General features: G+C 39.9%; 1 protein-coding gene across 2 annotated transcripts in view; it reads left to right on the top strand.

The window, feature by feature from the left end:
• The first annotated feature begins 399 nt into the window (after positions 1 to 399).
• eif2b3 (eukaryotic translation initiation factor 2B, subunit 3 gamma) overlaps positions 400 to 27001 on the top strand; it is a 127259-nt gene continuing 100657 nt past the window's right edge. Inside the window, exons 1-3 of one of the 2 annotated variants that reach the window (XM_063064999.1) lie at positions 400 to 566; positions 1705 to 1863; positions 24591 to 24730. In XM_063064999.1, coding sequence (XP_062921069.1) covers positions 1713 to 1863; positions 24591 to 24730 — 291 coding nt within the window. In that variant the 5' untranslated portion in view covers positions 400 to 566; positions 1705 to 1712. Of the gene's footprint in view, positions 730 to 1704; positions 1864 to 24590; positions 24731 to 27001 lie in introns of both variants that reach the window. The other variant, XM_063064998.1, reaches the window with a different exon arrangement.

Here is a 27001-nt window from a genome sequence, read left to right as displayed (position 1 = left end):
CATCTCCCTCTAACCCCTTCCTCTATACATATTTGTCCAAATGTATTTTAAACATTGTAATTGTATCCACCAATACCACTTGCTCTGCCAGCTCATTCCATACATCCATCACCCCAGGTGTGGAATAGCTTGCACCTCAGGTCCCCTTTCAATCTTTCCCTTATCACTTTAAAACTTTATCTTCTGGTTTTAGATTCTGAGGATCTTATAAAAAAGCTCTAAAGCATTTAAGGACCTCGTCACCTGTACACCATAATCAGCTAGGACATGACATTATTTTGCAATTGTTACGAGCAGTTTTTGAATTGTGGGCGAAGAGTGCGTGAACTGCAGCAGTCCTCGGTCAACTGGAGCAGTGCAATTGGGGACCCGGAACGGTTGCTGGGTGGCGCAACGGACGCTATTCACCCGAACACCAAGCGCACGTGTTGTGTCCGCGCTTCTTTAACTCCCTGCCATACAGAGAAACTGACTAGCCTGTTTTTTTTTGCGTTGTGTTTTGCTCTTCCATCCGCCGTGATTTTTCTTTAACAACCTCGGTGTGCTCTGTTAGAAACTACGATAAGGTAATCAGAGGAGAGCGGCCTGGGCGTGAACCCGGAGAGAGGGACCTGGACTGGGGTCCAGGGTCGGGACAGAGTGACTGCGCTTTGAAACCGGGAGGAGCCGTAGCTGAAGCTGGGCTGCCCTCGGTTATTGCATCAGCAACCTTACATACGAATAATACAAGTAGGCAATCAACCTGTGAATTACCGTAAAATGCGTCTGTAATCAGATCTCAGAATGTTGAGTAAACGTTCCTAATAAAATATGGCAAGAACTCTTAAATGGGTATAATGTTAAAAAAAAACCTCTGTCAACATATCCATTTATTGTATGCAAAACTGCATGGAGAGGATTGATACGAGAGAATTATGCATGGGAAATTAATATTTTTGTGGTAGATTGCAACTACCAAGAGTAATAGTGATAACTGTCATATACTTTACCAAAGAAACAATTCACTGAAGCATTACTGAGGCAGTAATAAGAAGAATTTGGCTATAAATATTCTGTAAAATGGAGACGAGGAATGCAGTTTGTAAGCGGAGAATTCAAGGGGGTATAACACAAGTGGTTGAAAAACTTTATGGCCATATTTGGGATGAAAGGAGCAGAGAGAGTTATGAAAGCTCAGATTTGGGATGACCAGTCACAATACTTGAAAATTTTATATGCAATATTAGGGAAAGTAGCAGATTTGGTATATGGTAAAGCCAAGTTTGCAATGGAAAGTAAGAATTTAAATCTAAATAAGGGGCACAGATGGAGTACAGAGGAAGCTTCAGTATGTCTGGAAGCTAACTTGGGGGCTTCAGTGAGCCTGGGCAAGCTTGGGAATCGGTACAGGATCTGAGATGGACCAAAAGGTTGTCAAATTGCAGATGGTTATTTTGAGGCACTAGGTATCAATATGTATAAGGTATTATGGCAATGATTAATTTATTAATTATAAAGTTCAGCAATATGATGATCAGATTATGCTATGTTTGATTAATTGGCTAGATGATGATGATTTTTAAAAACCTCAATTATTTGCGCCATTTGTATAGTTATGACGATATTCATTCTTAATGTGGGATAGAATTGGCATGACCTTGAAAGTTAATAGGTGTAGTTCATTGAATACTAACATAACGTATTCTGTAAATGTTTATTTTATAGAAAATTCCATGATGGAGTTCCAGGCTGTGTTGATGGCAGCTGCTGGGGGCTCCCGCATGATGGATCTAACTTCCAGTATCTCAAAGCCCCTTCTACCAGTTGGAAACAAACCATTGATATGGTATCCTCTAAACCTTTTGGAAAGACTTGGGTTTGAAGGTAGGTTATCACGTGCAGTGAAAGAGATGATGCAGAGAATGGCAAACAATATATTAATCAATATCAATTGAGATTGTCTTTGTACTTAATGGTATCAAAACTATATTCACAATCTTCCATTGGACTTTAGTGCCCTTACACCTCTGCTCTCACCATCATTCAGGGCTCCAAACAGTCCTCCCAGATGAGGCAACACTTCACCTGCTAGTCTGTTAGAATCTGTCATCTATTGCAGTGGTCCTTAACCACCGGGCCGTGAGGAAACAATATGATTTGGCGATATGAAACGATATGAGTCAACTGCACCTTTCCTCATTCCCTGTCATGCACTGTTGAACTTGAACCCCCCCCCCCCCGGTCAGTCAGTCCGCCCGCAAGAATATCGTCAATATTAAACCGGTCCGCGGTGGAAAAAAGGTTGGGGACCCCTGATCTATTGTATCCGGTTCTCCTGGTGTGGCCTCTTTTATACCAAATTTTAAAGTTCAAAGTAAATTCTATTATGCATGTTCATATGTTTCACCATATACAACCCCCAAATTCATTTAATAAATCTATAGAATAATAGCCATAACAGAATCAGTGAAAGACCAGCCGACTAGGGTGTTCAACCAGAGTGCAGAGAACAATAAACATTGCAAATACAAAAAGAGAAAATAATAAATAAGCAATAAATCTCAAGGACATGAGATGAATAGTCCTTGAATGTGAGTCCATTGGTTGTGAGAACATTTCAATGATAAAACGATTTTAACTCAAGTTAAATTGAGTGAAGTTAGCCCCTTTGGTCAAGAGCCTGGTGACTGAGGGCTAGTAACTATTCTTGAGCTTGGTGGTGTGAGTCCTGAGGCTCTTGTACCTTCTTCCTGATGGCAGCAGCAAGAAGAGAGGATGACCTGGATGATGGCGGGGTCCCTGATGATCGATACTGCTTTCCTGTGGCAGCGTCTCATATAGATGTGCTTAATGATCAGGAGGGCTTTACCCATGATGCACTGGGCCATATCCACTCCTTGTAGGATTTTCTGTTCAGAGGCACTGGCGTTTCCAAACCAGTGAGACTCAAAAGTAAATTGGAGCACCGCTTCGTTGAGCACATTTGCTCCGTCCACCACAAAAGGTGGGGTTTACCAGTGGCCATGCATTTCAATTTGACTTTTCATTTGCATTCTAACATGTCAATCCTTCGCTTCCTTTAGTGTCACAATGAGGCCGCTCTCAGGTTGGAGGAGCAACATCTCTCTATATAACTTTGTTGTTGTCTTTTACCTTTCTAGTTCTCTCCTCCCCTCTCCCCCATTAACTTTTATTCCAATTTAAAACATCTGCAGATATACTCAGTGGCCACTTTAATAGGTACACCTGCTCGTTCATGCAAATATCTAATCAGCTAGTCATGTGACAGCATCTCTACATAAAATCATGCAGACATAGTCAGTGTTGTTTGGTCTGATTAACATCAGAACGGGGAAGAAAAGTGATTTTGACCGTGAATGATTGTTGGTACCAGATGGGTGGCTTGAATATGTCAGAAACTGCTAATCTTCTAGGATTTTCACACATAACGATCTCTAGAGTTTATAGAGAATGGTGTGAAAAACAGTGAGAAGTTATTTTGTGTTAGAAAATGCCTTGTTAATGAGAAATATCAGAGTAGAATGGCCAGACTGGGCCAAGATGACGAGAAGGTGACAGTAACTCAAATAACTATGTGTTACAACAGTGGTGTGTAGAGGAGCATCTTTGAACACACAACACATTGAATCTTGAAGTGGATGGGCTACAGCAGCAGAAGACCACAATGGGTTCCATTCCTGTACCTAATAAAGTGGAATGTAATTAGACTATTGCTGACTTTTTAAATTATTCTCCAAATTATCTCTTCTGCTCAGATTCTTCAGTCTCAAGACACCAACCCACAATATTATAATGTTCTTTTTTTATCTTTTCATACTAACAGGCCCTTTGCTATTTCTCTAATTTTTTTTTTCTGCTCAGACCTCAGTGATCTAATCTAATAAATGCACCTCTCATCAAGAAGAAATCTGGCATAAAAATCCTATATTTTCTGATTAAATATTCCATTAGCAGTAGTTAATGTTATGTTTTGTAACTTCAAAACATTAAACTAATTTGTACGAAGACATGGGAGTTCAGAAATGCAGGTCTAACTTCGTGTATATTTTAAGTGAGGTGCACGGGTATCACGTGATAGAGTGATGGTGTATGCAATTCACATATTTATACAATAAAAAAATTACTTAAATTATAATTGCTTAATGAGGTTGGAGGCAACATTGAATGCTCAATAACTCTGGCAGGGCTTGCAAGACATTACTTCCTTCAAAGTGAAACCCAATAGCATGAATGGCGGCGATGCTTCACTACCAGATGAACTCAACGCCTTCTATGCCGCTTTGAAAGGGAGAACACAACAACAACTGTGAAGATCCCTGCGGCACCTGATGACCCTGTGATCTCTGTCTCACAGGCCGAAGTGAAACTGTCTTTAAAGAGAGTGAACCCTCGAAAGGTGGAAAGTCCAGATGGAGTACTTTCTATAGTTGTACCGTGGAGAGCATTCTGACAGGTTGCGACATTGTCTGGTGGGGGGGGGTGTGGCTACTGCACAGGACCGAAAGAAGGTGCAGACGGTTGCAAATTTAGTCAGCTCCATCTTGGGTACTAGCCTACAAAGTACCCAGGACATCTTCAAGGAGCGGTGCCTCAGAAAGGACCTCCAGCATGCAGGGCATGCCCTTTTCTCACTGTTACCATCAGATAGGTACAGAAGCCTGAAGGCACACTCTCAGTGATTTAGGACCAGCCTCTTCCCCTCAGCCATCTGATTCCTCAATGGACATTGAACCCTTGGACACTACCTCACTTTTTTTGTTTTTTTGTATGATTTTTAATCTATTCAATATACATATACTGTATAAGGCATACTGAATAAGATTTACTTATTATTTTAGTTTTTTCTTCTATATATTGCATTGAATGGCTGCTGCTAAGCTAACAAATTTCGGTGATAATAAACCTGAATTTGAATCTGTTTCTGAATATTATTGAAATATTAAATATATAACACTCTCTGCTTACCTATAAACTCCATCTCAATAGAGAATGCATCTCAACTATATACAGAGTATATGATATAACACAGCCACTATATAATACAACCACTGTGGATGTCAGCAGAAGATCACAAAATCATTCAGATATTTTTGAAATATTAAATACACAACAGTTATCCTCTCAATGGCCTGGCTCAAAACAATTTTCGAGTTTTTTTCCATACTTTCAATGCCTTACCTTGCTTGTTGCATTTTAATGAAACTTGGTGTTGGGAGTTGCAGCGCTGTTCACAGATCAGAAATTGATTGATATCAAATACAGGATAATTTTTCTGCAGTGTAATTGAAGTAAATACTTGAACATAAAGCCTCTGGGATCACCCAGGTGCTTTGTTATGGTGTCTCTGGAAGCAGTTGTTTCTTTAAATAATGTACTCTTTGTTACATTCAATGTATTGATTGTGAGTGATAATATAAGATTATTTCCAAGCTACTCACAAGCCCACAATGAGGTGGTCTTCCATCTTGGCAAGATCTGTTGACTTGGAAATACAGCTTAGTACTTATAATTGCTATATTACCATGAGATGGCGCTACACCTCTTATAACTCTCAGTATGAGAATTGTATAAGCTGTATTTTGAGGAGTATAGCTTTCAAAAATAAAGTATACCAAGATAAAATTTTGTTGCTCAAAAATATAACATAGCTTTAACCATTGGGAAACAGGGTTCTAGCAGTTGAAGAGATTAAATAAATTTACGTAAAATCCAGTTCATTGTGCTGTTGTATTTAGTTTTGCATTTGCCCATTGATAAATCTGCAAAATGAAATGTTACAAATTTTAAAAACCATTTTCATATCATGACCCTTTAATGTATTTATAAAGAGGAAGACCATAAATTGTCCCGGGCTTTTGTTTTTTGTGAATCCATGAGGTAGAAGTTCATGATGTCATGGGCTTCATTTAAGAAGCACAAATTTGTGGGAGAAAGTGAGTATTGTGGTGTGTATCTGGTGGTGTTGCGTGGAGTGATGATATATATCATAGTAAATATTGTTAACAATGGATTGTAGTGTACATGTTTCATATTAGAACTGAGGTGACATTGCAGGAAATGTGCTGATTAATGCTTATACTGATTATTGTTAATAATGAGGTTGATTAGTCCCGGAACTTGTACCGTGTAATATAAGTGTTTTCCACAGTAGCGATTTTCATATGACAGTCATTCCTCTGTGTCAAAGTCACATGTTGTAAAGTTTCACGGCTTTTGTGACAAATATTTTTAGTTCCAACAAAATTTGTCTAGAATTGCGTTTTTGAGAGGTCAAAATGATCTTCATTATAAAGGAAATAGGAAGTAGCTTAAGTCTGATTTAATCCACCCTTTCACAAATTTTGCTTTGGGAGGGCGATCTCTTCATTTCAGCATCATAAATCCCCATGAAGTTTGTATGATGCAGACTTGAAATACCACCTCCCACTAATCAGGAGAATTATTCATTTTTATAGTGAACTGATTTTCCTTAACAGAATAATAGTATTTTTGGATTTGCATGCAAATTTTCTCCAAAGCCTATTATGCTTTCAAAGTATTTTGACTAATTCCTGGAAAATAGTGTTCATTTTTCTACGTGCTGCTTGTAAGAAAATACTGCACTTGCTACACAAAGGTGGAAAAGCATTTCCTTATGTTTTAGTAACAACTTCTTCAATAATAGCACATCTTTCCAGAACTTGTTTTTGAGGATATTAAGACAACATGAAGCATTGAGCTAGCAACTTGACCTCGTGTAAAAAACAGACAGATGCCAAAGAAATGGCAGGATACAGGTTTCCCCCGCCATCCGAAGGTAGAGAGTTCCTATGAAACAGTTCGTAAGCCGAAATGTTGTAAAGCGAAGAAACAATTACCATTTATTTATATGGGAAAATTTTGTGAGCGTTCACAGACCCAAAAATAACCTACCAAATCATGCCAATTAACACATAAAACCTAAAATAACAGTAACATATAGTAAAAGCAGGAATGATATGATAAATACACAGCCTATATAAAATAGAAATACTTTTTCACAATCATTGCCTGAACTGTTCTCCATAGCGAAAATCTCATGCAAGTGCTCTCCACAGAAACACAGAAGGCACCTAATTAATTAGGAAGAGGTACAGTTGACATCTCAGCCTGAAACGTCGACTGTACCTCTTCCTAGAGATGCTGCCCGGCCTGCTGCGTTCACCAGCAACTTCGATGTGTGTTGCTTGAATTTCCAGCATCTGCAGAATTCCTCGTGTTTATCTAATTAATTAGCTTGTTTATTTCGGTTTTTTTCTTAAAGATGTGCTGTGTGCCTCCCGGCTACCGCTGCATTCTCCGTGAATCGGTATCTGTCCGGGGGTTGGGGTGGTGGGACACTGGGGTGTCATCTCATCGTCTGTTTCCATTAGGGCAGGCAGCTCATCATCTCCTATCTCTGCCTGCCTCGATGTCGAAGGTCGAGGTTCGTCATCTGATGTGGAAGGCTTGAAAAACGACAGTACAGTATGCTTGACTGCTGAGCCTCGCGCATTTTTCTATCATACAGTTCTTTGTAAGCACTCAAACCATCTTGCGAATATGCCCTAAACCAACGGACCCTTTCAAAATTAAAGTCGTACTTAATCATTACTCATTCGGTTTCGATTGTTATCCTTTCCTCTTCCAATTGCATCAGCTCTTCATCTATCAGTTCTTGGTCACGGGATGCCAAACCTCTTCAACATTATCTTCGTCAACTTCCACATGCCAAGCTCACTTTGTCCTTACTTCGTTCACCACGATCGAAACACTTAATTATGTCTAGTTTTACGCTAAGTGTAACACCCTTACGAGCTCTTTTAGGCTTTTCCGATACCTTAAAACTCAGCTTACTAACGGCTGCTCACAGACACGTGTTTAAGCAATGCTGGTGAGAATACAGTTCCGAATCCGGGGAAGAGCGGCTGCTTGGGGCACGCGCTGATTTTTTTTCACGCACTGCCTTTTTTCGTAATAGTGAAAACACCTTCTGTTAGCGAAAACAGGGAACTAATGTAAGTCTTTCGTAACAGTGAGGTTTCGTAAAGTGAACGTTCGAAAAGCGGGGGACACCTGTATCTGCCCGATGCGCCACAGGGCGCAGAGAGGAACAAAAAAAAAGACAATATCATCAGGCTGTGTGTGGAACGTACTATAAAGTTAAAATCTGGTCTGAGTTCTTCCACACTGGCTGGATTTTACACAGCTGGCTGCTGTGTTTGAGAACAGAACCATGCTGATTATTCTTCCAAAAAGAGACATACTGAGAATGTGAAAGGTGCTACATAAATCGACTTTGTATACAGCACCTACACCCTCTATTTGCCTTTATTAAATAGCTATGAAGGAGAAAAATAGTGCATACTGTATTTGCTCTAGTGGCATTTTTTGGAGAACATTAATAGCTAGTTATTTCCTTTTGCTATTAGTGAAAAAGGCATATTTAAATACTTATTTTCAAAATGTCTTTCCTAAGGAGGATTTTGTTCAGTCTTAATCTATTGATGTGGAGTACTCAAGGAGTTTGAGACTTTACACAAACTGGTGCAAATATGTTCTGTCCATTTCTGGAGTACGAGTCCAGGCCACACATAACGGAAGTGATAACCTCATATCTGGTGATTATCTTTAGTTGAATCTGATGGCTGTGGAAATTCCTGTGAAGTCTAAACTGAGCCTTTTCATCAATTAAAAATGTTATTTCAAACATTTAACCTTAATCAACCACAGAACTTGTTTTTGCAATTGAAAGTTACCTTTGGATGGAGTGAAATGCAATTATAACCATTTCTGGAGCAATTCTTATTACTGCAGAAATTGACCAGGTATTTCTTGGCATAAACTACAATTGTGATGTGGTTTCTGTATTAGCCATGTATCATGTGATCTTTGCTTTTGTATAATTCTTTGAAATTTTGCCGGGGAAATTAGGCCATACTATTCTTGAAGTACCCACCATCTGCAATTCTGAACTAATGTGTTGCACTTATATGGTGTAAACCCAAGTAATAACAAAATAACAAAAGCAAAGGCTTTCTGACTTGTATTGTTTCACAGAAGACAGTGTAAGTTGAGTAAATTACTATACTTAACTGGAAGTGCTGGTGTCAGCCATGCTTCTATTCATTATTATCACGATTATGAGCTGTGTCATAATGGGCGATCATGGTCTTCCATCTGGCTTTAATCTGAAAAGTTCTAATAAACTTTTCAAAACTTTTGCCTGCCATTCCTTGATATAACTCATGAGCTCACAACTTTTTTTTCTATCACTAGGAAATGTTCGAGCTTCACTTTCTTCAGTACATATCCTAGAAATTCCTGCTGCTACTCCTGATTGATGATGATCAGTGCTCTTCTGATTCTGGCTTTTCGCAACACTTCCTCGTTTGTTCATCTGTCCTTTCATGATATTTTCATCATTCTTCTCAAAAACCACATTTCTGCAGCTTCAAGTCTTCCCTCATTTTTCTTTGATATTGTCCAATATTCGTTTCAATGTTAGTGTGGAATGAATGTAGCACCGCAGCACTGCATTTCCTACCCATAGAAATTATGTTCTTTAGTATCTTGCTCAAAAGCTTGAACGTGCATTTAACCATCCCAATCCTTCTATTAATTTCAACAGATATGCAGTTTTTAAAATTCAGTCTGAAAGTGTGTCGCTAGTCTTAGCAATTAAGAGGATGTGCAATAGTGATCAGCCCTTACCAGGACATTAAGAAACATTACTATAATTGTTATGGCCAGGTATTTTTACTCTCTTTGATAGCTTCATCTGTGGCTATTAATAAAGTTCAAAGTAAATTTATTATTAAAGTACATATATGTTACCATATACAATCCTGAGATTCATTTTCTTGCCGGCATACACAGTAAATCCAAGAAAACACAATAGGATCAATGAAAGCCAACAGGACAGACAAACAGCCAATGTGCAAAAGACAACGAACTTTGCAAATGCAAAAGTAAAACAAAAGAAATAATAATAAATAAATACATAAGCAATAAATGTCAAGAACAAGAGATGAAGAGTCCTTGGAAGTGAGTCCGTAGGTTGTGGGAACAGTTCAGTGATGGGACAAGTGGTTATCCCCACTGGTTCAAGGGCCTGATGGTTGAGGGATAATAACTGTTCCTGAACCTGGTGATGTGGGTCTTGAGGCTGCTGTACCTTCTTGATAATGGATGCTGCTTTCCTGTGACAACACTCTATGTAGATGTGCTCAGTGATAGGGAGGGCTCTATCCATGAGGGAATGGGCCATATCCACTACTTTTTGTAGGATTTTCTTTTCAAGGGCATTAGTGTTTCCATACGAGACTATGATGCAACCAGTCAATATACTCTCCATGAGACGTCTATGGAAATTTGTCCAAGTTTTAGATGTCATGCGGTATTTTCATTAACCTCTCAGGAAGTAGAGGCTCTGCCATGCTTTCTTTGTAATTCCAGCAGCAGGAGCAGGCCACAGTGACGAGGTTTCCTGCATGTCGGCCTTATAACCATATAACAATTACAGCACCGAAACAGGCCATCTCGGCCCTTCTAGTCTGTGCCGAACTCTTACCCTATCCTATTCCCTCTGACCTGCACTCAGCCCATAACCCTCCATTCCTTTCCTGTCCATTTATCTATCCAATTTAACTTTAAACGAGAACATAGAACCTGCCTCAACCACTTGTGCTGGAAGCTCATTCCACACAGCTACCACTCTTTGAATAAAGAAGTTCCTCCTCATGTTACCCCTAAACTTTTGTCCTCTAATTCTCAACCCATGCCCTATTGTTTGAATCTTCCCCACTCTCAATGGAAAAAGTCTAACCACGTCAACTCTATCAATCCCCCCCTCATAATTTTAAACACCTCTATTAAGTCTCCTCTCAACCTTGTACGCTCCAAAGAATAAAGACCTAACTTGTTCAACCTTTCTCTGTAACTTGCTTGTTTAAAAGGAGAACTTCGCGGGCATTCAGGCTCACTCTAGCAGCCCAATCAGCTGCAGGAGCAGGCCACAACAACAAGGTTTCCCACAGGTCGACGATGCTAATTTAAAAGTACAGAAGGGACAAGTGGGACGGCCATTGTTGGGAGGAGGCCAGTGGTGAGAGTAGGTGTGATAGGCTTTGGCTTAAAGGAAGCTTTGGCTCAGAAGAGGTATTGGCTGTGGGTAAATTTCTGTTAAGGTTCCCTTTTTTTCTCTCCTACTGTACCTAGTGTTGTAAATGGCTGTTGTGTGTTCTGCTTGCTGGATGTTGGAGCCCTGGGAGACACAAAGTCTCCCAGGGAACCACATCCGCATAGTGCATCCAGCAGCAGCTCCTTGAGGACTGCGTGAGGGATCTGGAGCAGCAGCTGGGTAACTTTTGACTTGTACGGGACAGTGAGCAGATAACCACTCAGAGTTACAGGGAAGTAGTCGCCCCTAAATTGCAGCAGCCGAGTAGCTGGGTGACTGTCAGGAGAAATAGAAATTTCAATAGGCGGTTAACGCAGAACACCCCTGTGGTCATTCCCCTCAGTAATAAGTATACCGTTTTGGATACTGTTGTGGGGGATGATCTTCCAGGGCAATGCCACAGAGACCAGGTTACTGGCACTGAGAATGGGTCTGTGGTGCAGAAGGGAAAGAGAGAGAAGAAGGGAGTGATAGTAATAGTGGACTTAATAGTCAGGGGAACAAATAGGAGATTCTGTGGACGTGAACGGTGTGTGAGCGGAGCCATCTGAATAGTATGTTGCTTCCCAGGTGCCAGGGTCAGGGACGTCTCGGATCGCGTCCACGGCATTTTGGAGAGGAAGGGAGAGTAGCCAGATGTCTTGGTACGTATTGGTACTGTAGTGCCCTGGTTCACATCTTTACTGTTATAGTCATAGTCATACTTTATTGATCCCGAGGGAAATTGGTTTTCGTTACAGTTGCACCATAAATAATTAAATAGTAATAAAACCATAAATAATTAAGTAGTAATATGTAAATTATGCCAGGAAGTAAGTCCAGGACCTGCCTATTGGCTCAGGGTGTCTGACCCTCCAAGGGAGGGGTTGTATAGTTTGATGGCCACAGGCAGGAATGACTTCCTATGACGCTCAGTGTTGCATCTCGGTGGAATGAGTCTCTGGCTGAATGTACTCCTGTGCCCAACCAGTCCATTATGTAGTGGATGGGAGACATTGTCCAAGATGGCGTGCAACTTGGACAGCATCCTCTTTTCAGACACCACCGTGAGAGAGTCCAGTTCCATCCCCACAACATCACTGGCCTTACGAATGAGTTTGTTGATTCTGTTGGTGTCTGCTACCCTCAGCCTGCTGCCCCAGCACACAACAGCAAACATGATCGCACTGGCCACCACCGGCTCGTAGAACATCCTCAGCATCGTCCGACAGATGTTAAAGGGCCTCGGTCTCCTCAGGAAATAGAGACGACTCTGAGCCTTCTTGCAGACAGCCTCAGTGTTCTTTGACAGCCTACAGTAAGCTGTAGGTATTTCATTTAGCAGCTCTGTTCTGCTTTCAGCCTGTTTGGGATTATTGTTGAAGATAAGGGATGATGTGGAATGTGTGCCATCCAATTAGCAGGAGGTTTTCTTGGTCAGGGACCATAGGTTGGTCTTGGCTTTTGTTCATCGGGAGATGAAGAGAGAAGATGCTGGGGAGAACCGGTTGTACCATATGATCCAGTAGGAAATCTGTTTGCTCGAGATGGATTGCAAGCAACGTTCAGAAGGTGGTGTGTACTTTCACGTTGACCGAGGGCTCAGCGCGTGAGTGACAGAAAAGTTCAAGATGAGCTCCAGCTTGTGCACATTCGACTGTTAAATTAGAATGGGCCCTTTTCTTTTTGTGATTCTTTACTAACCCTTAAGTTAAGATTCATAAATATAATTCCTTTAATCATACACAGTGTACTGTCCGTTATTTCTTGGCGCTAATTTGTAACAGTAACAAATTACACAGTGTCCACACAAACCAGGGTTTGGGGTGGGACGAACTGTCTCAATCTCATGAGTTTCGTGGGACTTGAGAGTGCCTTCCCTAGATTTACAGAGCCGAGGAAACCAGTGTGTTTCAGTACCAATGTCAGTAAGCAAAAGCAAAGAGATCCTGAAAAGAGAACTTGCAGGTGGATCATCTTATTGCACTATCACAGATTGTCAGGTATGATTTTGTGGCCATCACTGAATCATGGCTGAAGGATGGTTGTAGCTGGGCAGGGGTGGGCAACCTTTTTGCTTCTGTGGGCCGGATCGTGTATTAATGAGCGGACGGTGGGGCAGATAAATGCCATAAAAACTTGAAGTATGGGAATTATCTATTTAAATACATCTAGTTATGTTTTGCTTAAATTAATGGATAACGCATGCTAGAAAATCATTTGTGCTTAAGGTTGCCTACCCCTGTAGTTGGGAGTTGAATATCCAAGGTTACATATTGTATCGGAGGGATAGGGAGGAGGGCAGAGGGGTTGGCGTGGCTTTGTTGGTAAAGAATGACATCAAATCAGTAGAAAAAGGTGATATAGGATTGGAAGATGTTGAATCCTTGTGGGTTGAGTTAGAAAAATGCAAGGGTAAAAGGACCCTGATGGCAGTTATTTACAGGCCTGGGATGTGGGACCTCAGATTACAGCGGAAAAGAGAAAAGGCATGTCAAAAAGGCAATGTTATGAGAGTCATTGGAGATTTCAACATGCAGGTAAATTGGGGAAATCAGGTTGGTAGTGGATCTCAAGAGAGTGAGTTTGTTGAATATCTACGAGATGGCTTTTTAGAGCAGTTTATTGTTGAGCCTACTAGGGGATCAGCTATACTGGATTGGGTTTTATGTAATGAACTGGAGGTGATTTGGGAGTTTAAGGTAAAAGAACCTAGTGTGCTAGATGTTGAAGGGTGCGAGGGAAGAGAATGAATGCAGTTACTATTACAAAGGAGAAGGTGCTCAAAAAGCTGAAAGGCCTAAGGGTTCATGTTACCTGGACCAGATGAGCTACACCCTGGTGTTCTGAAAGAGGTAGTGGTGGAGATTGTGGAGGCATTAGTACAGTTGATCTTCACTAATCCGACTGCCTGTAATCCGGTTCCTTTGATAATCCGGCACTGATTATGCTCAATGTGATCCTTCTGTAATTTGGCACTTTCACTAATTCGGCACTCCTCAGGTCCCAATGGTGCTGGATTAGTGAAGGTCGACTTGTAACGATTTTTCAAAAATCAAAGAAGGGTGGTGCATGAGGAGTGGAAAATTGCAAATGTCACTCTACTCTTTAAGAAAGGAGGAAGGCAGCAGAAAGGAAATTATAGACCAGTTAGCCTGACCTCAGTGGTTGGGAAGATGTTGAAGTCAGTTGTTAAGGATGAGGTTATGGAGTACTTGGGGACATAGGCCATGATAGGGCAAAGTCAGCATGGTTTCTTTGAGGGAAAATCTTACCTGATGAACCTGCTGGAATTCTTTGAGGAGATTACAATTAGGATAAATAAAGGGGATGCAGTTGATGTTATATTTTCTGACTTTCAGAAGGCTGTTGACAAGGTGCCAGGCATAAGTCTGCTTTCTAAGTTAAGAGCCCTTGGTATTACAGGAAAGTTACTGGCCTGGTTAGAGCATTAGCTGATTGGTAGGAGGCAGCAAGTTGGGGGAATAAAAGGATCCTTTTCTGGTTGGCTGCCAGTAATTAGTGGTGTTCTGCAGGGTTCATGTTGAGACCACTTCTTTTTATGCTGTATATCAATGATTTAGATGATGGAATAGATGGCGATATTACCAAGTTTGCAGATGATACAAAGATTGGTGAAAGGGCAAGTAGTGTTGAGGAAACAGGAAGGCTGCAGAAGGATTTAGACAGATTAGGAGAATGGGCAAGAAAGTGGCAAATGATGAACAATGTTGGAAAATGCATGGTCATGCAGTTTGGTAGTAGAAATAAATGTGCAGACTATTTTCGAAATGGGGAGAAAATCCAAAAATCTGAGATGCAAAGGGATTTGTGAGTCCTTGTGCAGAACACCTTAAAGGGTAACGTGCAGGTTCAGTCAGTGATGAGGAAGGCAAATGCAATTTTAGCATTCATTTCAAGAAGTCTAGAATGTAAGAGCAGGGCTGTTATGCTGAGGCATTATAAGGCGCTGGTGAGGCCTCGTCTTGAGTATTGTGAACAGTTTTGGGCTCCTCATCTAAGAAAAGATGTGCTGGCAATGGAGAGGGTTCAGAGGAGGCACACAAGGATGATTCCAGGAATGAAACCATTATCATGCGGTGAACATTTGATGGCTCTGGATCTGTATTCGCTGGAATTCAGAAGGAAGGAGGGGATCTCATTGAAACCTTTAGAATCTTGAAAGGTCTAGACAGATGTGGAAAGGATCTTTCCTATGGTGGGGGAGTCTAGGACAAGAGGGCACAGCCTCAGAATAGAGGAGTGTCCATTTAAAACAGAGATTTGGAGAAATTTCTTTAGCCAAAAGGTGGTGAATTTGTGGAATTTGATACCACAGGCAGCTGTGGAGGCCAGGTCATTGGGTGTATTTAAGGATTGGATACGGCATCAAAGGTTATGGGGAGAAGGCTGGGGAGTGGGGCTGAGGAGGGGAAAAAAGGATCAGCCATGATTGAACAGTGGAGCCGACTTGATGGGCCAGATGGCCTAATTCTGCTGCTATGTCTTATGGTCTTGTGGTCTTCTTTGCACTTACCAGGACAGATCCTCTGAAATAATAACATGGAGGAATTTAAAGTTGCTGACCCTCTCCATCTCTGATCCCCTGATGAGGACTGATTCATGGACCTCCTGTTTCCTCCTGAAGTCAATAATCAGCTTCTTGGTCTTGCTGACATTGAGTGAGAGGATTTTGTCGCACCACACAGCCGGATTTTCAATCTCTCTCCTATATGCCGATTCTTTGTTTCAGCCAACAACGGAGGTGTTATCAGCCAACTTAAATGTGGCAGGCCTCTTAGTCGTAAGTGTAGGGTAGAGTGGGGGCTAAGCACACAGTCTTGCGGTACTCCTGTGCTGATGGAGATTTTGGAGAATATGTTGTTGCCAATCCTAACTGACTGGGGTCTGCAAGTGAGGAAATCGAAGATCCAATTGCACAAGGGGGTATTGAGGTGAAGGCCTTGAAGCTTACTGATTTGTTTTAAGAGGATGTTAGTATTGAATGAAGGGCATCCTGATGCACGTGCCTTCTCAGGCAGGGGTTTCATCACCAACCCCTAAAAGCACTTCATCACTGTGGATGTAAGTGCTACTGGATGATAGTCATTCTTCTTAGGCACTGGTATAATTGAAGCCTACTTGAAATAGGTGGGTAGCTCAGACTGCCAAAGCAAGAGGTTAAAGATGTCAGTGAATACTCCAGCCAGTTGAACAGCAGAGATCTTTAGTACTCGGCCAGATATCCCATCTAGACCAGATACTTTCTGTGGGTACACCCTCTCACTTTGGCCTCAGAAACTAAAATCACAGGGTCATCAGGGGCTGTGGAAGTCTGTGACGGTTCCTCCATGTTTTTATAGTCAAAGCGAGCATAGAAGACATTGAGCTCATATTGGAATGAAGCTTTTTTTGTCACTTTTGTTGCTTGGTTTATAGCATTCAAGCCCTGCCACAGCTGTTGAACATCCTGCAGTGATTTAGGTTTGGTTGGGAATTGCCACTTTTTTCTTTTTAAATCTTTTTATTGAATTAGTACACAAAAGGTAAAAAAATATAGCAACCAATACATTGTTAAGATATAAGTATACAAGTAATATACAAAAAAAAATGCAAACAACGTAAGTTAGTTATAAAATAACAAGGTAATATAGTTGTATACTAATTTTCCATATATATCGATAGAACAAGAAAAAAAACCAGGAAAAAACCCCAAAAAAACCTACAGTGCAGCTAACCTACAAAGCAAAGCAATGGGCTAACTAGGTAAATAGTAGACTTGAACAAATTAAACAATCAAGTAAGAGAATTTGAAATAGTACACAGATTTCCCCCGCCATCCGAAGGTAGAGCGTTCCTATGAAATGGTTCGTAAGCCGAAATGTCATAAAGTGAAGAAGTAATTACCATTTATTTATATGGGAAAATTTTGTGAGCGTTCGCAGACCCAAAAATAACCTACCAAATCATGCCAAATTACACATAAAACCTAAAATAACAGTAACATATAGTAAAAGCAGGAATGATATCATAAATACACAGCCTATATAAAGTAGAAATACTTTTCCACAATCATTACTGAACAGCTCTCCGTAGCGAAAATCTCACGCAAGCGCTGTTGGCAAGAACACTCTCTCCAGTAACCTTTAAGCTATGAAGCTGCCAAATCATACCAAATAACACATAAAAATACACAGCCTATATAAAGTAGAAATAATGTATGTACAGTGTAGTATCACTTACGGGAATCGGGAAGGTAGCTTGCCGAGCACACTGATGATGGTGTGTTAGACTGAGTCGTCGCAGGTTGGGTGGTGCAGTGGCCCCCACCCTCCAGGCCGCCAAGTGATACATTGCTGCGAAGCATGCAGGAATGCAGCGGTAACCGGGAGGTACACAGCACATCTTTAAGAAAAAAGCCAAAATAAACAAGCTAATTAATTAGGTGCTGCCCGACACGTAATTTTACGTCGGCCCAGATCAGTGCCGATTTCCGATTGCGTCATCCATGATCTGGGCCGACAATTATGTGTCGGCGGCACCTAATTAATTACCATGTTTATTTTGGCTTTTCTCTTAAAGGTGTGCTGTGTGCGTCCCGGCTACCGTTGCATTCTCCGCGAATCGGTAGCTGTCCGTGGCCTGGGGGTTGGGGTGGTGGGACACTGGGGTGTCATCTCATCGTCTGTTTCCATTACAGCAGGCAGCTCATCATCTTCTATCTCTACCGACCTCGATGTCGAAGGTCGAGGTTCGTTGTCTCTTGTGGCTGATGTAAGGCTTGCCTGACTGCTGAGCCTCGTGCATTTTTCTATCACACAGTTCTTTAATAAGGACTCAAACCATTCTGCAAATATCTCCTAGACCGACGTACCCTTTCAAAATTAAAGTCGTACTTTATCATTACTCATTCGGTTTTGATTGCTATCTTTTTTTCTTCCAATTGCATCAGCTCTTCATCTGTCAGTTCTTGGTGATGGGATGCCAAAACCTCTTCAACATAATGTTCGTCAGCTTCCACAAGCCAAATTCACATTGTCTTTACTTCATTCACCACGATCAAAACGCTTAATTATGTCTAGTTTGACCGTAAGTGTAACACCCTTATGAGCTTTTTCAGGCTTTTCCGATACCATAGAACTCATCTTGCAAACGGTTGCTCACAGGCTCGTGTTAAAGCAAAGCAGTTCCGAATCCGGGGGAGAGCGGCTGCTCAGAGCGCGCTGCCTTTTATTGCACGCTGATTTTTTCGTGTGCTGAATTTTTTTTTCGTAACAGTGAAAACACCTTCAGAAAGCGAAAACAGGGTACTAATGTAGGTCTTTCGTAACAGTGAGGTTTCGTAAAGCGAACGTTCGAAAAGCGGGGGACACCTGTATGAGAATTCCAGTTGGAATTTTTTTTATTGCACTGAGTCCTGGATAACATTAATTTGTGTTTTATGATGGACTGTGGGGATCTCGGACAGAATTTGGTCTTGCAGATGTCCCTTCCCCTTGTGCTGCATCTCAGACTTCTGATTGGGTTGAGAGGGTGTAATTAAGTTATTGTACTGCCACCCCATGGCCTTAGTCAAATTGAGGACATCTATACAGGCATTCCAGAACTATTTTGAATTCTGCCCAGCAGAAATATATTCCCTTGAATGAATGGGAAGCTGGGTTCCCTGTAGGGAAGTTTACAGTCCACTGATCATTTTCTGATGGAATGATAGAACGTTACTCTGATTTTCTGGCAACTCTTCCAAACCAAATCATTTGAGGTATTCTACAGACTCCAGCATTTGCTGTTTATATTAAAATAACCTCCATTCCTGAGATTTGGAATCAGATTAATGCCTTCTCCTAGGAACAATGATGGTAGCAGTGTTTTTTAGGAATATTGTTCCTCTTTGTTCTTTTCTAAATCAATGCAACTGGATAACTAAATACTTTGGTCTTATAACTAGATCGGTGCAATGAAATTTTACAGTGAACAGACTCACTCTGACATATTGCTCCAATGTACTGCTGCTTGATATATTAATATATTATGTCATTGAAACCCAAAATGATTCTTTTCTTTGCCCTATTGCAACTTGCTGTCAATCGGTAAAAGGACATTGAGGGACTATTGTTTACGACAACATATTTTGAATGCTTTTAAATCTTGGTGTCAGCCGTTAAGATTTTATTTTAAACCAGAGAAAAGAATTACATTATTGATGTTGTGCCTCGGATGGGAGGAGGTGAAAGTGGTTCTGAAACTGATCTTCATTGTCTTCTGGTATTTACATTAAAGCACCTGTTTCTAACGCAAATTGTGATGTTAGTAAAACAAGTCTTTGATCGTTTGAATATGATTTCTTTTCTTTTAAAGTTTCAATTCTTTAATGATGTAGACAGTTCACAAATTATTTGGAGGAACACAAATTAATGAGTCTTAAAATAGTAGCTTGCTTTCTGACTTATTGATAGAATCACTCTAATGCCTATTTTGAAACTTTCTGGCATGTACTTTTAGATTGTGGCATTTTAAGAACTGTTAGTACAGGGATAGTTAGTAACGTGCTTCTGTAATGACTTTTAAAAGAAAGTGTAAGTCCAGTGTTTTATAACAGGCTGAAACATGCCTGACTAAAAATGTTAAAGATAGCCCACAAGGCAAAATATAATCTTATGATTAAACTGGCTTACGCTGGTGTGAAATATGTAATTAACTACAGTGTTTAAAAACGTTTTAAAGTTCATTGTAAAAGCCTTTGGATTACTGAACTGAAATCAAAAGTGGTTTGAAAATATACTTGAGTATTGGATTAGTTCATTTTCTTTGTTGTCTTTTGGTATTTAATGGTTATCTGATCTGTTGCCCTATTTTTGGGTGTGAAAATTATATAGGATTGTCCTCCTCCAACAGTGCATCTGCACTTACAACATCAAGTAAGATGTTGCCTGAAGAGCACCCTGTCTCAGACCTAGATAGAAACTCTTTTCACTACAGCTGTGCAGCTTCAACCAAAACTTCTGTTCTTGGTGAAAGTAGTTTCAAAAGTTCAGGCTACTATTGATTAATCTGCTTTGTTCTCACTGAGTTCATACAGTTTAGTTATCTCCTGTGTAAAAGACACAAGCATTGTAGGCCTTCCAATGACTTTGGTGTTTCTTGCTTTAAAGAACTTCTCCTTTAAACTTTTCTGTTTAAAAATTGCTGTAAATGTGTTCTATGAAGATTGGACAGCACTGTTGTTGACTTTTATCGTGATCACACTGGCAGATTAATCTTTTTTCTGTTTCATGTCAGTGTTTATTTCAATTACAAATAGAAAATTGAAATTTCCCTTCTGAGCTTAGTAAATCAGCATGTAACCAGTACATTGAATAATTAGTACAAACACTGATTCCTGTTCTCTGCTCAGTTAATTGATCTCAACCAAGGTGATAATAGAGGTTTTACCAATTACTAAGATGCCTTTTGGATAAGGGAGCAAAAACATCATCCAGAGTTGCTGTTTCTGATTATCCATTGCACCTTGTTGAGCAACGTACACAAATGAAAATCGGAATATGTCTTGCAATGATGCTGAGGGTTTAGAATGCTGTAGTCTACTGTGTAAAAACAAATTATTGAGTGGTGGTATAGCCCAGCAATACTCAAGAAAGCCGAAACTTAGCAATTATTTTTCAGACATTTAAGTTTAACATCTCATTGCGATTGGAAAAATAATTCAGGTTAATGTTCAAAATTTGCATTTTGAGCACAATCAATTACTCCAAATCATTTCTTTAAGTAAACATTCTAATGAGCAAGGGAGAGCAACAAATGCAGAGAATAAGTTACTCTATTATTGTATATTTGGTCATGTCATTCACAACCTCTCCAAGCTCTTCTCTATTCTGTTCTTGTTATAACTTGCATTCCATCTGATACCCAACATGCAAGAGAATTCATGGTGGAATCCTTACACATCCTTGAAGTACTAATTTCTTGTTAGAACAGGTTGTTTACTTTACCATCCTTCAAAATGACCTGAAAGCCATCATTTAGTGTGGTGTTTGATGCAGCAACCATTTGGTTATGGCAGGTAAATGAATGAAGATGATTATTAAATTATTTGATGTTTCTAATCTTCATTGGGCTATATCCTCACATAGTCCAATATCTCATTTTATCTGAATTGTGTTTCATATTGTGCGGCAAAATTGTTTATGCATTTTTGTTCTGTTTTAGGTGTTCAAGTTTTATCACATTCTGCATCTGGAAACTTCCGTAATGCTGTAACACCAGTGTAACCTGACTCTCTCACTGACCTTGTGTTTCCAGATTAGTTGCTACTCTTGGCTCCTTTCCTTTGTCTTTCTCAATTATGTAGCTTTTCTCTTTCTTATTGGTACTTTGCCAATCTTTAGGATGCCTACTCTCCTGATAATGTCCCAGACCTGAATAGTCCTGGATAAACACGCAGTTTTTTCTCCAGCATTTTGTGTGTGTTGCAGTAATTTTTGTGTGTGTCTGTCCATTCACACAAGGATGCTGTCAATATCATGAATATATGATGGAAAGTGGAGGAGAATGGAAGAAGGAAAATTTGTAATTTATGAATACACCGAATTCTAACATCCAGGAGGCAGTACAGGTCAACCACCTTGAATCCAGCAATCAGTAATTGGTGGTTCCACCACAGGTTCGGAGTTAGTTTTCACCAGCTTGATTTCAGATTTCCTCCGTCACCACACCAACCCATCACCACTGTTTTGGTGGTGCTATTAGCAAAATCAGCTGTTTGCACAGCCTTCTGTGTAATTTTGTAATTTTATAACCTGTTCTCATCTAGCCCCAGTCAGATCTTAATTGAATAAAGGAAGTGCTTCTCATGGTGTAAAGCACAAACACCATACATTTTATATACAAGATAAGGTGGAAGTTCTGAAAAACTTGACAGTGGTCTGTCTGTGAAAAGTATATGCGACTTGTATAACACTGGCTCTTCCACAGTTTATGATAGTGGTCGCCAACCCATCGATCACGATCAACCGGTCGATCTTGGAGACTTTCCCAGTAGATCCCGAAAAAAAATCAAAAATAAATACACAAATACTGTTGTAATGTGAGCATTATAAAAATAAGTAATACTAATTAGGATAGTAGTATGTAGCAATACTTTCGCTACTGAAAGCTGTTTGTAAAGAGAGATTGTTTCCGGGTTGTGGGGTTTTAGTTCCATTCTTTCTGCCCAGTGCGCATGTGTGTAGCTCTCCCGCCATGCACTGCGTTTTCAGCGTAGCTTGTGCTGCATCAAAGTGACCAATTAGATTGGATAAGAGTACAGACTGTCACAAACATCAATATACGGCACTCGTTTGTGATATCCTGATAACGTGGCAGAGGCTCCACGAAAGAAGGCGAAAATGTACAAATTCCATCCAGAATGGGAAGAGGAATTTATATTTACCTTGGTGAAAGACAAGTGTGTGTGTATGTTGTGCCACCAAACACAAGCACTGACTAAAAGAGGGAATCTGGAGCAGCACCGCAACACCAACCACCAGAAATTTAAAGACTCCTGCCCCTCAGAGGGCGCAATTCATGCCAGGAAAGTTGAGGAACTGAAATCTGGATTGAAGGCCCAGCAATCGTTTTTCACAAAACATGCTTCTCAAAATACGGCTGCTATTGAAGCATCATTTCGTGTAAGTCACCTTTTGGCTAAACACAAGGAGCCTTTTACAGATGGCGATTTATTCAAGAAAGCAATGGCCATTACCACAGAGACTGTTTTTAACGACCTTAAAAATAAAAACGGCATCACAACCGCAATACATACTATACCTCTTGGCTCTGCAACTGTGACAAGGAGGGTAGAATCACTGTCGGGGTTCGTGGATCGACTTGTCACTCTGTGAATACTTTTCGCTACAGCTCAATGAATCTCTGGATGTAATGCAAACAGCTCAGCTTGTTGTATTTGTCAGAATGGCTTTCCAGGATTTTTCAGCAAAGGAGGACTTCCTCACTCTTTTGCAATTGAAGGAGAGAACGAGAGGTGAGGATATTTACAATGAGTTTAAAAAAAATGTCTGTGAAAGTGACATCCCCATTCAAAAACTGGTGGCAATTACTACTGATGGGGCCCCAGCAATGCACGGTGTGCGTGTTGGTTTTATAGCACTAAAGGTCAGTGCCTACTTCGGGTCAACTTCTCTATGTGAACTTGCATTTTCACAGATGAAAATTATTAAATCTAAGTACAGGAACTGTCTTACTGACAGACACCTCACAGACTGTCTCAGACTGGCTGTCTGTAGTTATGAGCCAAATTTCAGGGAACTGGCATGAAGTATTCAGCCCCAGTCATCACATTGAGTGCAACAGTCAATTTTTATTCATTTATTTTTCGTGTTGAAATAAAATTAAACAATGAAACTTAGAATTAAAGGTGTGAAGTATTATTCTTAAAGAAAGACAACTATGGCCTCTTTGATATGCTAGTTACAGTGTTTTCTTGTTTGAATTAATCTGAAAGTTTGACAAATGTATTTTGTGTAATTCAAATACAATTAGCCCAAATTAAAGGCCTCAAATTGGAAGTACAATCTGAGCTGTTTTTTCTCTAAACAATTCAGTAGGTAGATCTTGCCTTTCACTAAAGTCAAGGTAGGGGATCTTGGGCTTAAAAAATGTTGGAGACCACTAGTTCATGATATAAAGAAACAAAAAAAATTACTTCAGTTCTTTGCTGACAGCGGATCAAAAAAAAAACAGATGTGCAGAAGAAAAACAATGAAAGATGGAAGATGTTCACAACTAGATAAAGTACTCATGAAGTGGTTTAAACTCTGCATCAGCAAAGGTGTAGAACTGTCAGCAAAGATAGTGAAGGAGCAAGCAAAATTAATTCATGAAGAATTAGGCCTGGTTTATGAGTGTGTCAGTGGATTGTTTATGCTGAATCTTTGTCACCACTCAAATTCCACAAGTTTCCTCTCCTTGTCCCTAATCTTCCTAAGAGCCTTCGTCATTATCTTGCCTTCTCTCCATAGTCTCCATTTAGTTCAGACAACTATTCCAGCACACTTTTTTCTTGTGCATAATGTACACTTCAACTCATTGATTTTCAAGTTGGACAGGTTACTTGTTGAAAAATATTTTATGCAAGCAAGGTCCTGATTAATATGAGAATAAACAATAGCCCACATTCTGTTTGTCATACATTATATGTTTAGCATTCATAACCACCATCTCAGTTCACTCTGTGTGAACACATCTATTTGGTTTTAAGTGACCAAATCAAAGGTAGCAAAGAAGGAACAAGCTGCATTGCTGTGCCAAATAATCTTCATATATCCTTCTGTACAAATACCTTTGATACCTAAAAGGTTAAACAGTTGATCATTTCTAAGTTCTTTGTTCTGTATATGCATTATGATTGGAAATTCTTAGTTACTTTCTTTTCCAGAAGTAATTGTGGTCACAACAAAAGAGGTCCAAAAACATCAACAATTGGACACAAAGATGAAATTGGATATGGTGTACATTCCTGAGGACACTGATATGGGAACTGCAGATTCCTTACGACAGATACATGGAAAAATTAAGGTAATGCATTATTTTGAAATCGAAGTATTACTATATCAAGAGGTGACCAATTTTTCTCATTTTTAGGTTACTGAGAGAATACTTCATGTTCTTTCTTCTGCAAGAAATGCTTTATGTTCCTCTTTGAATAATATTTTTGTAGATGTATTAAAAGCAATTCTGTTTTTGTATGTTGAGTCTGCAGTTTAAATAATGTAGTTTCTTTAATATTTTTCTGATCCTTTTGGTTATATCTGTTCCCAGTGAATCTGTGTTTAGCCCTTGTATTTTCTTATTTTTTATGTTTTGCCCGTAATTTTCTGCAACTCAAGCTCCTTTCCTGTTTTGTTGCTTGAGTGCATTTAAATTCTGAAAAGAGAAAACTTTTGCAGTTTCCCGTGACCAAATGGAATCAGTTTTTCTCCACCTGTATGCCAATTTTAATCTGTGGTTTTTTGGCCATTGGCTCAAATCTCAAATAAATGAATACATTTACGAATAATTCTACTGTAGATGAATTCTTGCACTTGCACATACCAGAACAGTGGTTTTATATCGGTGGTTGAGCTCAGAAGAATTTTCATACCTTTGCTTGTCCTGCTAGCCAGCCTGTAATTAGTTGGTTGCACCTTCGGTAGTTCTGTTTCGGTTCCTTTTCCACTTCTGCCTAACTCTCCTCTTCATTTAGTTCCTCCCTTTCTACTTCCTGTTTTCCTCTTTGTTATTCTACAATATCTTTCTATTTTGTTCTCTTCCATGATTAACCATCAATACCAATGAGCATAAGAACTTAAACTAAAAGCAGACAATACCTGAAATACTCAACAGCAGCTGAGAAGAAAAAATAAGTATTATCACTTGTAATTGATTATTTCTATTTAGACTTAGATTTGATAACCTTAAGCACATTCTATAACTGGGTCTTTAATTTCCTCATGGGGGACCACAGTCCTGTCAAGTTCTTGAGTGTCAACATCTCAGAGGATCTATCTGGGATATTATATTGACACTATCTTGAAGAAGGCCTTCCAGCAGCTTAACTTCATTAAGAGTTTGAGGAGATTTTGCATGTCACCAAAGACTTGCAAATTTCTGTAGATGTACCGTGGAGAGCCTTGTGACTAGTTGCATTACTACCTGATATGGAGGCTCCAGTGCACAGGAAACCTGCTGTAGGTTGTAGACTCAATGGGCACTAGCCTCTTCGAAGGTAATCTTCAAAAGACAGTGCCCCAAGAAGGCAGTATCCATCATTAAGGACTGTCACATTTCAGGATATGCTCACTTCTCATTACTACCATCAGGGAAAAAGTAAAAGAGCCTTAGGACATACTCTCAGTGTTTTAGAACAGCTTCTTTCCCTCTGTCATCAGATTTCTGAATGGTCCATGAACTCTACCTCACTGTTTTGCTCTCTCTTTGAACTATTTATTCTTATATATATCTTATTGTAATATGGTAATTTCTTTATTGTATTGTACTGTACTGCTGCTGTAAAACAACAAATTTTACAGCATCTATCTGTGAATATAAACCTGATTCTCATTCTGATTTGCTTTGAATCCCTTAATTTGATTCACCCAGTCTGGGGAGCAAGCCGTCCATATTGGTATATTGGAAGGTGCACATGAAGTACTGGATATTCAGTTGTTATCTTCTTGCTGCCAAATTAGATAGGATAATTTATATTTATGGACACCATAATGCAAAAGGTCTATGGCAGGCTCTGTTTCTGGAGATTTTATCAGAATCCAAGTTCTTAGAAATTTTTGACAAGATATAGAATCAGAATCGGGTTTATTATGGCATGAGTGGTGAAATTTGTTAACTTGGCAGCAGCAGTTCAATGCTATACATAATATAGAATACGAAAAATCAATCAATCAATCAATTTACGTTCTTGATTAACCAGAGCATCAAAGGGTATGGGGGAAGGCAGGGGAGTGGGGATGACTGGAAGAATTGGATCAGCCCATGATTGAATGGTGGAGCAGACTCAATGGGCTGAATGGCCTACTTCTGCTCCTATATCTAATCGTCTTAAATACAATATATGTATAATTAATAGATTAAATATTGTGCAAAAACAGAAATAATATATATTTAAAAAGTGATGTAGTGTTCACCGGATCAATGTCCATATACGAATTAGATGGCAGAGGGGGAAGAAGCTGTTCCTGAACTGCTGAGTGTGTGCCTTCAGATTTCTGTACCTCCTACCTGATGGTAACAGTGAGAAAAGGGCATGCCCTGGGTGCTAAGGGTCCTTATTAATGGACACTGCCTTTCTGA

This window comes from Mobula hypostoma, chromosome 12, assembly GCF_963921235.1.
Source record: "Mobula hypostoma chromosome 12, sMobHyp1.1, whole genome shotgun sequence".
Lineage (NCBI taxonomy): Eukaryota > Metazoa > Chordata > Chondrichthyes > Myliobatiformes > Myliobatidae > Mobula > Mobula hypostoma.
This window is presented reverse-complemented; position numbering and strand designations above follow the sequence as displayed.